Below are 16,899 nucleotides of genomic sequence, written 5' to 3'. Positions count from 1 at the left end.
AAAAGAGGATTTAGAGAAGTTTATTCCAAGGTAATTCTGATTATTCCAAGGTAATTCTGATTGAGAGACAATTGGCAAAGGAGATGATGCCGGTACATCATCATCATGGCATATTAAATAGATCTGGGTGATAAATCAGTTTTATCTCGTGATATGAGACTAGATATCCTCCAGGATTTTGGAGGTTTAAAAGCTTTAAAGGCTGCATTACATTAAATTTTCTGAACTTATTTGCCTGTTCTAGCTGTTCTGTTATTTGCCTCTGCCGGCTTGATCGTCATATTCACCTTAATGATGACGGTTTTTCAAAAATCTTGAGTGTAAATCTTATGAATGCACCAATAGCCATTGCTACAATATCATCACAATATCAAGTATTCAGTCAAAGACACTGTGATATTTGATTTTACCCGTATGCCATTCACTACATTCACGATCATAAAAACAACTGTATCATAAAACCAGGGCGGATGTGCTGGATAAACCTAATTTAATATCAAATCACAGCTTAATACGGCTCATAAAAGTTTGCAGAGATGTGTACCAGTTTAACTCCTGCCTCTCAATTTAAAACCCACTGACTGCGGTGCGGTGAGAATCATATGCTGACAGGAAACCAGGTCTCTCCGGAGCCAATTACGTAGGCGAGAATTTGCCATTTAGCGTGTCTAATGTGCAGCTGCTGAGGGGGCCTGTTCAGCACCACTGTCACTGCAAAGCCACAAGTCGTAGTCCTGGAAAGCCACAACCACACTTCACATCACTGTCATCAGTCGCCACCACTACGCTGCATGAGCCACGTTGAAGCGCTGGTTGCACTCACTTTTGCAGTTCCTTCCACTTTGCAATAAAGTGATAAGAATAGCCCTTATTTTAGCGCTGAGACAAAGATGGAGGAAAGGAATGGGAATTGACAGCAGAGGGGGAAAAAAAGTCTTCCTTATCCCAAACTGGTGTGGTTCATGACCACAGGACAGTAGCGAGGAGCTAGCACTCAGCCTTGAGTTTCTTTTCCCTTTTCTTCCTTTCTTTTCTAATATAAGTGCATATTCCTTGCCGCCAGCAAAGCTGGCTGCAGATAAAGTAGAGACCAATGGGAATACCTCACAGTAAATTGGATTTTGCATATCATTTGAATGGTTTGCGATCCTGCGGAGATTAAAAACATTCAAATGAGAGCGTTGCGAGGCAAGAGACGTCCCTGGGAATGAAAACATTGCCTTATGAATACAAAAATGTGCTGAGAGCAATCTTCACCAAAATTGAATAATGTACAACTCTGAAAAGACATATGAATGAGCATAAAATATATCAAATAAAGAAGGCTGAACATAACAGAAAAGGTCCCTGTTACCTTTATCAGATTTTAGGTGTATGGTAATCAGGGATGTTATCGGCTGAGGTCATCTCAGCATTAGATAACAACACGCGGGGACTTAAACAGTTAACGTCTAAACTTGCCGACTAACATAGTAGGACCTACAGATTCCACTTCACAGAAGAGCCATACAGGTCATTCAGGGGCTGGGCCATGTAATTTTCAACAGGCAGACAGCGTTCTTGTCTCAGCAGGCAATACATATCCACTTGAGCCATACTTCCACCCCGTTAAGTCCACTTTAGCCCGCCTGGCAAACAGGGGATTCTCCAAGCTTCTCCCACAAGCTCTCGAGCCCAGTTGGATGCTGGTTGTGTAACAGGGAGAGAGATTCACATACCAGCAGCCAGATTTTCTCCTACTGAAGTCACAGAGCTTGTAGATTCTGACAAGGGGTTGAAAAATAATGTGTTTTTATGTCTGGGAATCCCCATTTAAAAAGAGATTAAGATGAGGAATATCTTATCAAACAATGAGGACGACTGGGCTGCAACGATACAGAGAGAATGAAAGACTTATCGAAATACTCTGGCATGTGTGAAATTTGAGAGCCTGTAGATTGGCTGTAGCAGATCAGATTATGGAAACTGTGGAGAACGGTCTAAAAGCACACACGAAAACAAAAATCTATAACGACTTTGTGCTCTGGTGCAAACGTGGATGGAATGTGAAGCAAACATTTCAATTACATAATCATTCAGGATGCTGTTGTTTTCATTTCGAGCCAAGCCAAGCCAATATATCCCACAAATAAGCCTGTACTGTGAACAGCTCAATAAGCGAGGCCGTCTAATACACTACTGAGAATTTAACATCACTTGTAGCTCTTGTAATGAGGCACATTTTCTTCGGCACGCCATTGCAAGAACTCCTTATACAGAGGAAATGAAAAAGTAATTGTGTATTATTTCAATTTGTTGTTCAAGTTCCACAGAAACGGGAGACGTCTGTCCTTGCAGAGAGCCTACAGAGAGATGGTGAGTTGGTAGGCACGGTTAACACGCAGTAAGCATACTCTGCTTACACGGAGGCTTAGACCTTGACACAGAGCCACAATCCAACGGAGCTCCATCCAGTGTTGCCATGGCAACACACCCCAGTACCTTTTTTCAGATATCACAGCAAAAAGCCCAGGAACAAAACATTGTAGAAACAGCCACCGGTGAACCTTCCTCTCCTGGATAGCGCTTCTGCAAAATAAATACTTCCTAATCTGGAATAATGCCAGAGCAAATGCACATAAGAAACAAAAGAACTCGAGCAACTGCTAATCATGAAGCAGGTATGCCGTATCGGAGCAGCCCACAGCCACGCACAGAACACAGAAATCTGAACAGACATGTTTCCTTAATTACACAAACAACACTCTCGTTGTGTTTTCCAGCATTTTCGCCATTGATTTCTCAAGGACTAATTAGGCTATGAGGATTTTTCTCCCTCGGTGCAGCAAAATGCCAGAAACTAATTATGCGCTTCATGTCTCATCTTCACTATAATTACACCAAAATGAAACACTGCAAACCCCTCAAAGATCATCAGTTAACTCTGGGTTTGCCAACATCTTTGTGGCTTCTGAGAGCATTTACCTCTCAGTCCAAGCAGGGGCAATCTCATTATGATCCTCCTGATAAAGAAGAGAAAATCAGATTGTCAAATCTCTGTCACCAAAATAGAATGGGGAAAGGGGCCCTATTCTGGAGATTGGACCTCCTAACCGTGTTATACCCTCTAATTCTCCCTCAAGAGACTCAGGGAGGAGGCGGTTTATAACAGTGATTTGAAAAAAACAAAAAACCTTTAATCTACAGTCCCTGAGAAATGATGGGGTTTAACGGGATTTGAGATTTAAGCCCAGGCCTAAGTCTTACCTCCAAGTTTTGGGAACGAGTATTCCACACAGTCCTCTTTCCTGGGAATGTTTTGCTTTGTCATTATCTAGCTCGCTTGGCAGAGGAGTAAAAAGCAAATGTACAAATCGAAGGAAGCCAATTATCACTCCAACATCTCTTTGGTATGAGCCAACAGAAAACCTTTTGATACAAACCAATTAAACATACACACTCATTCACGGGGAAAAAAAAATCTCACACCATGCTTCATATGTCAACTAATGAAGTGAGGATGCATTACTGCTTTCTCTTCATGAATGTGAATACCCATCCTAATATGACTCTCTCCCTGCATACTATGGCAGTCAGTGCCAAGATGTGTGATTCTCCTCTTGTGAAGAAACAGATTTCACAGCCAAAAAATTCCTGTATAATGAATGAATGAAAACCTTTATTGCCCCTGAGGGAATCTGGCCTGCACAATGACGATAACAAAAACACACAACATGGGTCTGCGATATTAAAGCGGCCAACAATTGTGCGAGAAAAAAACATCAACAACAGCAACAGGGACAAAACATCAACTGGTGCCATCGAAATTTAGAAATGAATAAAAAGTAATGAAATCCATCGGCTTGCTAAGTAGCTGAATACTGCGATTGACAAAAGAGGCAACTCCTCTTCTTGTCTTCATTCTGGGTAAATTATACCTTCTACCAGAGTGTGTATTCACTGAACAGAGGGTGTGAAGGGTCTTAAATAATCTCAAAGGCAAATGTGACTGTGCGATCAATCAACATTTCTGTAAAACTGCAATCTTGTGCTCTAGTTATCTTGCCACCCTATCTTACAACCCCGGTCCTGTTTGCTCTAATTCACCACCATTACTGCAGCATGTCAATACACTCTGGATCGAAGTCTCGTTGAGTAATAAGAGAGGAGCTCTATCAGCATCAGATGGTTTTCTTCTATAACAAAGCCGCTGTTGTCCCTTTGCAAATTTAGTATTAGTATTCCAGCTCAATTTATCATCAGTGATGGACACTTTTAATGGTCTTCACAGTCCCTGATTGCAGGAGAAAAGACAGCGCTCTTCTGGAAAACAATAATCACTTCCTTTGTTTCCGTTGTATTTAAAATCAGTGAATTATTGGAGCACCAGCTACAATAGAAATAAGTCTGTGGTCTGTAACTGGTGTCATTTTACAGTGTATTGTACAGAAGCTATATAACAGGACCAGTAGATGGTGTCGATCAGCAAGTTAACACTAACATCATAAGAGGAAGGAACTCACGGGTGTATTTACGACAGAGAAACAAACTTAATACAAAGTGGAAAGACATGTACTCCATCAGCGAACCCCCTTGACCGGGTCAGTTTCTACAGCTTATAAAATTTTAACTTTTGGGTCTATTTAAACATGAAATGATGTATTTTACTGCTTACACTGCTTAAAGTTGCAATGAAATGAAAAATGACTTCTCAGCTTGTTAGCTAATTTTTCATTCCAAAATACTCACCTCTAAAACAGAAATAAATGCAGAGTTGTAAGAGGGTTTTTGTGTGTGTATTTTTATAGCAGAAGTCTTCTATATGCTGCAAAACAAGTATCTCTAATGGTGATATCATGCTGAACCAGTGGGTGTGAACAAAAATTTCAACCAAGGACATCATATTTGTCAAATTAAGCTGCCTTTCTCTCACTTAATTGATCACCTGATTGTTTACACTTTAGAAAGATGCTTCTGCACATTCACCCCCACCAACAACCTGTTTCTACAGGAAATTCATCTAATTAAAAAGCCCAAGGCTCCAAAAATATCATTCTATTTTGAGTTTGATAGCTCTGACAACTTCCTCTGGAGGACTTGACCCTTGGCCCGTACCTCCAGCAGCAGACTAGCCGTGCTTCTTACCTTCAGGAGACTCCTCCTGCACATATGTGCCTGTCAAGTACCGGTGAACCAAGGCAGACTTTCCACTGGACAGATTACCCACAATGCCCTGCAAACCCAGAAGCATAACACATTGATCATTTTTGACAGGCATGGGTACACATTTACAGGCATAAATAAACTTCACCATGCACAGGCTGTCTGCGGTTGATACCGGCAGATCATTATAAGGAAAGGAAAGTCCTGTTAATGTACATTTGGCTGGTTGTAATCTTTTCTCTGCTTCCGCTCCCTGGTGTCTAGACCAGGCCTGACTACAGTGCCTGCAGGGGGATGCATGGAGGAGGGTGGGCTGATGATGCCAGCATGTCTGGGAAGAACAAAGGCTGTAACATGCCTCATCTCCTCCTTCTCCTCCTCGTCTACCTACCATCACCCTCTTCTTCTTTAGATCATTAGTGGGTGGTAAAGCCAGGCCTGGTTCTAATAATAGGGAAGTTTGAGGCAAGACAGAGGATCTGTTTAGGGCCTTTTCCCACCTCATCGCTCTCTGATTGAAGTATATATAGGATGGGGTAGAGTTTGAAAATAAACTATGAATAAGCTGCATATAAGTTAGAGAAAGTTATGAGCTCTGTGCTGAAAGGTGTGAGTCAACAGAAATTGATGCTGAAAGTACAAAAGAACCGGCGTTCATGCTGTTTTAACTGTAGAGCTTTGTGACCTGCTGGTATACTGCCCTCGTGAAAATCAACCTGCTGGATCAGCACAATTCCAGCGTGAAAAGGGTGGCATATTTACTCTTCTGTGTAGATGTTCTGGTCTGGAGAGAATTATGAATGTGTAGATTTAAAATGATTGAAAGTCAGCTACAAAAGAAAATGTTACAATGGCATCTTCAGATTTTACCAAACATGGAATACAGCAAAATTCACTGTTTTACTGCTGATGCTTCTTGATCTTTTCTCACAGTGAAAAAGCAGCGAATCACCATAGTTTGGCTCACAACAACCCCCCCATTCCCTATGAATGAGGGGGCCGACTGGCCCATATCGCCCAAACCTCATAATGACTCAGAACTGTGTCTCTACGATCTTCCATTCCAGAGATATAACATTTTGACAGTTCAAAAAATGTTCACATCTCAAATTGACTTTTGACCCATATCTCCTGAACTGAAGTGCCTAGCATCTCAGAATCAAGATACACTTGGTGGATTTCGGGGTCCCTGAGCACACTTTGTCCCGTGTCTTTACGGCCTTCAGTTCAGGAGACATAAAATGTTGACACTTTGAAAATGTTCGCATGTCTCAAACTGACTTTTTGGCCCATAAAAAAGCGTGGTAATGGCAGTAATGACCTCAAACCTATCGTAGGCATCTAATAACTGCGGTATTGTGGTAATGCAGTTATCATCACAGCCCTAACCTTGTCCACCAAGGAATCTGCAATAAATGTTCTAACCTCAATCATTGTTAGTATTATTATTATTATTATTATTTTATTATTTTTATTATTAAAAAAGAGAGTATATTTTTCTAACTAAGCTTCTATAACACATGAGCAATGACGGTTTAACATCACTGAATAGAAACTCTTTGCAAGTTGAGAAACTGATGAAAGGAATGATTCTTCTTTTCTCACACTTAATTCGGCCTTTCCAGGTCTATTTAACTGAGAGCTGCCAATTAACACCTGAAAGGAAACAGATACATTTGAAGTGTTTGAAGTCAATGAAGTTCCTTTGAGCTCCCAGTGAATTCCCCCTTCTCAAGTTTTTTTTTTTTTTTTTCAAGGTGCTACCACAATGGATTCACCCAAGACAGAAATACTATATCAGCTGCCAGGAACGGTGGACTGCAGTTTCAAGGCTACAAGTCATTATGGGCGCAAAGCATTAAATCATGTGAGGATGTTAGCTGTGCCTTTGGCCGTGGTTGAGTGTGCTTCACTGGCGGGTGGGATCAGACCCAGGACGTGTCACTAGTCTAGCCCAAAACTGTCACTCATCTCACGTCCTGCTGCAAGCCACCCTGCATCTCCATGCCAACGCATCTCATTAAAAATCACCCACTATGTGCCAGGGAAAAGTCCAGCCAATTTCTCAACTCCTCTCTCATGTAAAATGCAACACCAGTAATACATGAACAGAGCATGCATTCTCACTGACATTTAAATCAATCAGATCGAGTAAATCTCTGAGGGATATGACAAATAAACAAAGACGGGTTGTTGGTTACTCACCACTTTCAGCTCTGGCACTGACCGACTCAATGTCCACTCCTGGCTGTTGACGAAAGAGTCTGAAAAGAACAAAGAAAAAGACAGACACTGTTAAAGCATGGATCACTGAGAGGTAAACCATCAGTTTATGTCCATCTGACGTGTTGCATATATAGTAGGCCTATATAGTTAACAGATGATCTTCAATAAGTTTTATCATGGTAAAACTGCCAAATGATATCATGAAGCAAATGTTTTTTTTTTTTTACTGCAGTTTGGAGGATTTCTGGACAGTGATGGCTGAATGTCAGCTGCAGATACAGCTCAATAATTACCTTGTGTTTTCCCCAAATTTCTCTCCAAACATGAAAAAGACATTTCAGTCAACCACCGGGGTATGATGCACGGAATAAATTTGCAGGGCTATCTTGTAACAGGTTTGGTGAGATCAAAGCGTCGGAGGTTATGACCTTTCAAACCAACAACTTTAATGAAAAACATAATGCACGTTCAAAGAGGAGAGGCCAACTTGGCAGCAATGATCTCTCCATCTCTGTTGGTTATTTCATCGAGTTTATCTATTTAGTTTGATCTTTTGTACAAATGATCTGAGGCATTCAGAGGGAACCTTGTCAAACACCATTTTAACAGGAGATCTTGCCACAATGCAATTGATGAAGATTATAATAGTCCATTGTAAAAGACAGGCATTATCTAGCTTGATTCGACTTGCTTGGTTTTTGAATGACATTTGGAGACTTTGAGTAGATAATCATGCTTTGAAAGAGGGAAGTTGGAAAGAGCACTTAAAAGGACAATAAAAGAGCTCAGAACTGAAACCACAAATGACAACTCCACAGGCCCCACAGTCTGTTTCCCACAGCAATGGAGCGCAGGCAACCATGTTTCATAACAACTATTACACCAAAGACTACCTTCCTGTTTTGGATCATGGATTTCCCACCATCTGAACCCCCCAAGGAGACACCATGTCTAATAGAGGGCTGTCTCCAGGCAACACCACGCAAAACCAGGTGGGATCCTCCACCCCACCCCCAGCCGTGTTGAAACACCAAGCGGGGAGTCATCATTACCGCATTACAGTAAGCCTGTTTGCTGCTGCACTCGTGATTGCCCTTCATGTTCTGGCTAGTGTTACTCCATTTAAAAAAAAAAAAAAATCATGACAACATAACCATTGTCAATATACGACACATCACCACAAATTTACAGTAAAAGTGTCTGCATAACCCCAAATACACCTGAGCCAAAGATCCTCTTACCTCCTACAATTAAGGCTAAAAGAAGCCAACTCCTCGTTTAGCTTTTTGAAGCACTAAAATGTTTACTTCTTTGTGACCCTTATTCATGTCCTACAATGCGCCTTGTGGTGCTCCGGGTGTCTCGTTTTGGAGTGGGAGGAGGAGAAAAGGGAAAAGTGCCCTGACAGGAGAGCCTTTCACTGTGTTTTTCAGCAGCATGCCTTACGCTATACCCTTTCAATATGGGTTTGACACTTGTTGAACATGTCAGAACATGAGCAGAGCCTCCCCTCTGATTCAGCTCTAATGGGGAGGCAAGTAAGTGCAGTTCACGACTGCTGGAGTGTACTTTAGTTGAGGTTTTTGCTTCCTTTCCTCAGACGTCTTCGCATTTCCAAAGGTGTTGAGGTATTAAGCTCAATTGTGTTATCTGGGTTTTGTTTTGTTGTTTTTTTTACATAAGTTGATGAAAGGAAACAGTCATAATTAGCACGGAAATCACACTGCAGCTGTAACACTGGAACAATCGATGACTGGGGAAAAAAAAATATCAAAATAAACAGGAAGCCGCACAGAGAGACACAATAAATGATATTTTTCAAATGATTTGTTCAGCACACATAATCATATTTTCAGAGAGGAACACATTCAAACAAAGACTAATCCACAGATAAATGCACAGTGAAATTAATTGTCATCAAGGGCCATCATAAAAATGGGGCTGTTGGCCACTGTCACTGCAGCTCTGGAACAGCACATCCTCCTATTATGGGCCATAAAAACACCACTTAGCCTTTCAAGGACATAAAATACTGAAAATAAGAGAAAGAAATGAGACCTTTTCACAAAGTCTAACAAGAACCCCACAGCCGCGTCGTCCGTGTCGTCCCTGTCGTCCCTGACATGAAAATAATTTGTGAAATCACGTGACATATATTCACTAGTGCTGCACCACATAGCCATTCATAACAAACTGTAATGTGAAGAAGATGTCCAATCTGTGCCATCCCTGGAACAGATACAGTACAACCAGCTTGGTCCCCTGCTAAAAAACCCTAATTGAGTTCATGTGCTCTGTTACATCATTCTTTAAATATGAGCGTCCCCGCAGAACTGTGGCCTAGATTGCCTATGGAAACAGAAAAGCCCCAGCATTAGTGATGCTCACCGAGGACACCAGTGTCTTTGTCTCCATGAGGGGAAAACTGTGTTGCTAGCTTGTTTGTTAGGTTTTTCACTTCACTGCTCACGTCTACTCAAATAAAAATGACTATTCAGTCAGAGGGTACTGGTGCACGATCATGCCCTCTTATTTAATTTTATGAGAAAGGAAAATGCTGCGAGAGCAGAAACTGTGTACATGTGGTGTTTGTTTGTGTGTGTGCATGCACATGTTCATACATGCGTGCATTTGTATGTGCATGTGAATGTGCAGTGGTTTTGGAATGAGAGGGGACAACCTTGAGGTCTAAACTTCCACTCAAGCTCTGACCATGCTTTCCAACCATGCTTTCCCACCGTCAAAAATTACAGAGTGAGAATTTAGCTTGCAATAAGTATTTTTACATTCCTCATTTGCAAACCACACCACTCACTACCCACCAACATTTCCTGTCTGACTAGAAGTATACTTATATCATGTACCTCTTGACACAATGATCCTGTACCATCTTCCCATCGTGCACTACTCTCCAAAGCCATTTACAGAGCGAACGGCTCAGTCAGAGCTCTTATCATGATCTGCTGAGCCCCCAAACAGCAAAATGTTATTTCTCTCCAAGGAGACAAGTGACAGGGAATAAGGTAAAAATGCTTTACACCGTGCCAATCTATTTCAATTTGGTTGGCCTGCCATACGTATCGCTCTTAAAGCGTCGCATTCTTAGTAAACAACAGAATTCTCATTTAACATGAGATTGGCAAATTGGGTTTTGAGAAGTCTAGCGTTCACATCTGACTTCATTTGTGGAGTAAAAGGAGGAATAATGGCAGTACTAGCTTATCTTTTCTGCCATGCGGCTGAGCAAGCTAATGAAAATGATCAATGATAGATAATTAAAAACCCTTTGGAGTAAATGCTTCTTGCACAAAAACCACAGCCCCTGCACTACTGACATATGGGATATATGCCAAATTCAGCCCCATTCCAGAAATAGAGTGTGGTCTCTCAAACTCGCAAGTGATTGGTGTTGGGAAGCAAACTATTTCTCCTGAGACGGGGGAGCAGCAGGGTATCGCGCACCTACCACTGAAGCACGAGTCCCAGAGGATCCTGAGGAAAAACACTACATGCTATAGCTGGGATCTACATTCACAGATGCTCAAATAAGAAGTTAGATTCTGTTATTAACAAACATCTCCCTACTTGTATTCCCCCTCGGGCTGCAGGTAGGGAGGCATTACCACAGTGTCCTTGTTTGTCCCAATTTGTCATGAAGGTAAACGTGATCACTTGAGGATGAATCGCGTAACCAAATACATCTGTGTTTCAAATGAACTCTCAAGCTGCAGTTTATGAAGTAAGCAAACAGACTCCAGGAAAGGCAGATTTGTGCCGAGTCATATTTACAGAGTAGAAAATGTTGACAGGAATTCACAGCAAAAAGCCTATCACCTGAGACCCACCAAAAAGAAGCATTTGGGGATTTCACCCTCATGAATAAATTTTCTGTCAGATTCAAGATAAAGGGTGGATGGACCTCACTCTTGGGAAATTTTCAGTAGGCAATAACAAGTGATGAGAAGCCAGAATAAATACACCGAAGTCAGCACTTTTACCAGCCTGCTGGATCCCACTTAGACTTAGCAGCAGAACATACATTTGGCCACTACAGATTTAAAGCAAGTCTATCTGCAGTGCCATTCCCAGTATTTCAGCTCTCACTAATGAAGTGCAGTGCTGACCGCCTTATGCCTCATGACTATCCACCCCTCCTCCAGCCCAAAGAGTTCAGAGAACCCTCATCTCACCACATGGTTCACTGATCACCCGTGTATCCACAGGAATGGCTTTGTTCATCCACAGGTGGGGGTGGGGACTCAGCCCTCCTCCCCCTGCACAAGACAGAGAAATCATCACAAAAAACAGCACTGCAGAAGAGGCAGAACGTGTCGTTGGGTTGGATTCTGTCATATTCATCATCATCCATTCTCAACCAGAGTGTGTTTTGTGTGTGTGCGTACGTGTGTGCTCACACTATTGTATTGGAGAGCTGGGCCTCCGAGGTTTCTGGATTTAATTTTGGAGCTAGGCTGTCAAACACTTAGGCAGGTAGCAACAGGCGACGGGTCCCGCCCTGGGCATTGAACACCAAACTTTACTCAGGTTGATCGGCACACCTACATTCCTAATGCGTGACTGACTGGCTCTGCAGTGCAATACACAGGCAAATATCAGTGAATACACACTTAACACTCCACCACAAAGGACTTGGTATCCTTGGAAACATGTCATGTGTGAACACAAACAGGGGACTTTTTACTCGCAAGAGAATGAAACATTTTCCCTTACGGTAAAAAATTAAAGGTGCATTATGTAGTTTTACCGAAGATATTTTTTTTTTACATTAGCAGATTAGTTACTATACATGCAATTTTTTGAATTATTCTATTCCATTTTATAACAATTCAAAAGATGAAATCATTTTTGAATACTGTAAGTCAAGCAGAAGCCTAGAAAATGTTTTTTCTAAACAATAAATCTGTATGTAAACGAAATTGTGGTTGCTACTGTAACAACAACAGTGAACTGGTAACTTCTCAGTGTCTCTGGGACCCAGTTTTCTCCTGATTTTGTCTACATTTTTATAAACAGTTTAATATATTTGTGATATTCCATCTTGGATTTCTCTGAGTTTAAAATTGATCTCCCAAAATGATACTTTCAATTTGAACAGAAATGAAAAATGAAAATGTGCATGAAGGTAGTCATTAAGTAGTCACAGAGAGAACTGACTAGGTCTTTATATGAAGGTGTAAGATTGGAGCTTCGCATACAAAAAGCAGCAAACCACGGCTATTAATTCAGATAGTTACAAATATTTGCTCCACTCTGCCTGCTCCTCCAGGCAACTGGACAAACACACTCCTCTGTCAGAGCTAACCTTTAAACACAGTGCTTATGCCGTCTCTCTTCTCCCCATCATTATAGTATGTAGCCCGCTTAATTTAGCCCTGCTAGGCTGCCAAACGCATCCCCATTACAGCCACTAACTGCTTTAATGTTACTGCTTTAAACTGTGTCCCTATGAAGCCAAGAGGCAGCATTATCAGACTCCCTCGCCCTGTCTCTGGGTAACACAAATACAATACTGGGACCATGTGTTATACTGCAGTATTGGGAAACAAGCAATTATAGTGAATACTTAATAATCGCTGCTTGGGGTTTTCTTTCCAATGTCCTACTCACGTTATAATCAAAATAAGTGTTGTCTAAATCTGCTCAAACAGGCAATTAAAAATGAAAAGCACCAAAGAAATACATCACTCAAAATAGAAATTCCAAAAAGACTCTCCGGAGCCAAATGTTTTTAAATGCCATCCAAACTCGCAACTCTGCATGTGTTTTTCATTTGTCTTTCCAACTAAAAATTGTATTTTGGTGTTTTCATTCTGTAACTTTCTGTGCAGTGATTGAGGAGTTATACATGGTCTGCTGAGTGCTGAGAAATAAATTCATCAATCTTGCAGGTCTTACCTTGACCTTTGTTGACGTCAGTGACTGCCAGTGTCTCTATGGCAACTGACTGTGTTTTTTTATTCCCAGCCAGGGAATATTGGCCAGTGTCTTTGCTCGGGGACTGCTGGGATTCACATTTCCCACTGTAAGGCTGCTCTTTCCTCCTGAAACGGTTGGCTATGAGCTGCCATAAGCTTGGCTCTTCCTGAACTGGTTTCGAGGACAGTTTAGCAGGGTAGAGAGGTACCTCCATTAACTTGACCTTCCCCTTGCTGTGGTACTGTATATACTGTGTGCCCCCATCCTCTGCCGCCTCACGGGACAATGGAAGAGTTTTCCCTGTGAGGTATGAAAAAGGCCGTGAGGGCAGCGATGTCTCCTCAGCAGCACTTTTGGACCGAGAACGCAACTCTGACTCCCTCTCAGACTCCATATTGATTTTGTCCCGTGGTCGGGTCCTCCTGATGCGCAAGCTGAGACTCCGTCGTAAGGAGCCAAGTGTCCTTTTTGGAGGGTCCGATTTGCTGGATTTGGGGGAAACTTTACTATCTTTGTCATTTTCCTTCTCCCTGTCCTTGTCTTGCGGTGTTTTGCCAAACAGCCTCCAAGGGAAGCCCCCTTTGAAAAAGCCTCCCACATCACCGCTTGTGTGGCTCCTCTGGCTGTCTATCTCATCATCAGAGCCCTTCTTCCTCAGCTCCAGTACTGTCATACTCACAGGTCTGGGCCTCCAGCTCCTCTGGCGTAACCTGTGGGTCATGTCCTCTTGGCCAGAGGGCCGCTGAGGCAGGATAGGCTTGAGGCCATCCACAGCCCTCAAATCAGCCTTCCTGCTCCTGTACTGCTGCGTACTTTCCAAAAAGCTTGCTCTCCTGGAGACCTGCTGAGGCCCGGGCTCCGTAAGGACTAGGACTGGGCCTGCCAGCATGCACACACTCCTGGGCCTCCGGAGAGGTCTTTCCTGTTGAGGGTGAGAGCCTGTTTGCTGCCTGACTGGGTCTCCATACATGCTCACCGTTCTCCTGCCGAACAGGGCTTCCTCCAGGCGAGGCCTGCGCAGCACGGCCCGGGGCAGGGAACTGTGTCCTGACACGGTGCCATGATCCTCACGAGCAGGCCCTTTAGCATGGGCAGTGGCAGAGTCTAACACCAGGCCCTGGATATACCGCTCCTGGGTCTCTGTCTGAGGAACTGCAGCAGCCGCCTCTGCCACATCCCTCTCTCTCTGTGAGGAGTTAGCTGAGCTCTTGGAAGGCTGTTGCAGAAACCGGTCCGTCTTCATTTTTTCACCCTCCTCCTCCACCTGCTCCTCATTCTCCTCCACTACCACCTCCTCTCTCTGCCTGCCAGCTCTGCCTTTGCGGCTCAGGGAAGGCCACCTGCCATGCTCCTGTCGTGCCCTGCCCAGCCTAGGGCTGTTCTGTATTGGCATTGCTATACTTATCTCTCTTCTTGGCTGGCAATTCTCCACCAGGGTGTGAGTGACCTGGCCCATTCCCAGCTCCGACACCAGCTCATCCCTCTGCGTCTCTTTCAGGATAACAGAGATGTGGTACACTGTTTTCCCCTGCTGCTGCTGGCCAATAGCCGAACTCCTTGGGATAGAGTCCCCTGTACCATTGCTAAGGAATAGCATGGCACTTCAGTTGAACTGAATCACATTCATTCACACACTTGTGCACCATGAGCAAACGATCACATACTTCCAGGATGTTGTTAATGTTCTGCTCCTGGAGTCCATCATTTCCACAAAGAATTCCAGTGCCAGGCATAATCCTTCACCTTCAGCATAAGGGGGAAAAATCCTTCAAACAAGTCTGAGCAAAGCCTAGGTGCCACCTGCATCCTCTAGCTACTTTACTCAGCTCACTTGCCCAGGCATTTAGATTATGGTTGCTTTCTCCCCACACTTCATTCTACCTGTACTATACATGCAGATGAAGAAAAAAAAAAAAAAAGATTTTCTGGTGTTTGCTTTGTAACAAACAAAATTACATTTATAATACCTTCAAAACTTGCAACTTATAAAAAAAAATAAATGAATCATCCTCCCTCTTTGGCAAGTTACGAGCTGTGAGCAATCTGTGTTGCTGGCGGTGCAGACAAACCCCTTAATCTCTGAGCTCTTGCAGTTCAGAGCATGAAGGAGTGTGTCTCTGTTTGAACTTACAGCTGCCTTCCAACCCCCGGGACAGATGGAAAACAAGGAGTGGATCCCACGGGCATTAAACACACCCTTTTGATTTCTCCAGAGCTCCTGGCAGCCCCCAGAGACTTAAATGGACAAAAGTGAACACGAGATAGAAGGAAGAGTGAGCTGATCATCTACTGCTGTAGCCAACAAAGGCTAGGATCGCGAACAAATAGCCATGAAAGAGGACTTTGTGTCCAAAGGGGCTTTCTATCCCTTACTCTTTTTTCTGCCTCCTTTGCATGTAGTTCTCACCCAGCCAGGCCAAAACCGGGGATACTTTTCTGTGTTTACTGGAGGAAGAGAGAACCACAAACTCCTGATACTTTGTTCATTCATCCACATTTTAGAAAAAACTTAAAAGCCTTAACTCTAAGGGTCCTGCAAAGACAGACATGGTTGTACAATTTGGTCAGATAACCTTCATAGGGCAAGACTACAAAATATAGGGCTCTCATTAGATGAGTTAAGAGAAAACTAATACAAACCTTAAAAGAGTGAATAACCTGAAGCATTTTCACAGCTATGCACCACAGCTCCACTGGCTCCTTCTACATAGCCTACACACTGTGGGAGAGTCTAAGCTTAATTCCAAGAATGGCTGAAAACTATTTATGCCAGAGAAAATCTAATTATTTTTAAACCACTGATAGTTACTGAGACGGAAACTAATGAATCGGCTAATATGTAAAATTACATTTATGTGAAGACTCTCTTTCAAGGTTTCTGAAATGAAAAAAAAAAAAAAAAATAGAATTCTGCACAGAATTTTAAGAATGAAAGGAAATCTTAATTGAACGAGCCTTCCTACTTTTCAGCCCAGGTTCTTCTTGGCCAGACCTTTGCTGTTCCATTGTGCATTGGTCAACTGAATTGGAGCATTTGTATATGGCCAAGTACTAAAAAGAAGGCCACCTGAAACAAGCAAAAACAAACAACCTCCACAGTGCACTGAGCAGTGAATGGTTTAGGCTGAAACACTGCCCCCATGTGATCAAAAAGAAAAACAGCAATAGAAGGGAACAAAAGGAAAAAAAAAAAAAAACTTTACATGGACACACTGACATGAAATAGGCAGTCCTATATTACAGATGATAATTCTGAATAACAACAGACAGGCGAAAAAATATTCTATGGTATATCAAGTAGCTGATCTATGTGTGTGTGGGTGTGTGTGTGTGTGGGTGGGTGGGTGTGTGTCTGATGGCACAGCAGTCTAATTACTGGATATGAACTTTGTGTGTTTGCACTGTTATGTATTTTATTACACAAGTTGTTAAAGAATACGATTTAAAAATACTATTTATGTGTTGTACCGAAACCTCTAATTATAACTTATACCATATTAAATTTAAACCCTAAAACAGCTGCGTGTTGAAAACTTAGCCAAAGTGTTAGCCATTACTTTCAATGAGTGTTTCCAGCAGAGCATAGAGCAATAA

At 42.5% G+C, this 16,899-nt stretch overlaps 1 protein-coding gene across 3 annotated transcripts in view; it reads right to left on the bottom strand.

The window, feature by feature from the left end:
- The window catches only part of agap3 (ArfGAP with GTPase domain, ankyrin repeat and PH domain 3), a 125,663-nt gene that overhangs the window by 58,425 nt on the left and 50,339 nt on the right, over positions 1-16,899 (bottom strand). For 2 of the 3 annotated variants that reach the window (XM_030074030.1, XM_030074031.1), the window contains exons 2-3: positions 7,348-7,406; positions 5,125-5,212 (exon numbers count right to left, since the gene is read on the bottom strand). In XM_030074030.1, the coding sequence (XP_029929890.1) occupies positions 5,125-5,212; positions 7,348-7,406 (147 nt within the window). Of the gene's footprint in view, positions 1-5,124; positions 5,213-7,347; positions 7,407-13,284; positions 14,505-16,899 lie in introns of those variants that run through there. The other variant, XM_030074028.1, reaches the window with a different exon arrangement.

This window comes from Myripristis murdjan, chromosome 17 (genome assembly GCF_902150065.1).
Source record: "Myripristis murdjan chromosome 17, fMyrMur1.1, whole genome shotgun sequence".
Taxonomy (NCBI): Eukaryota; Metazoa; Chordata; class Actinopteri; order Holocentriformes; family Holocentridae; genus Myripristis; species Myripristis murdjan.
This window is presented reverse-complemented; position numbering and strand designations above follow the sequence as displayed.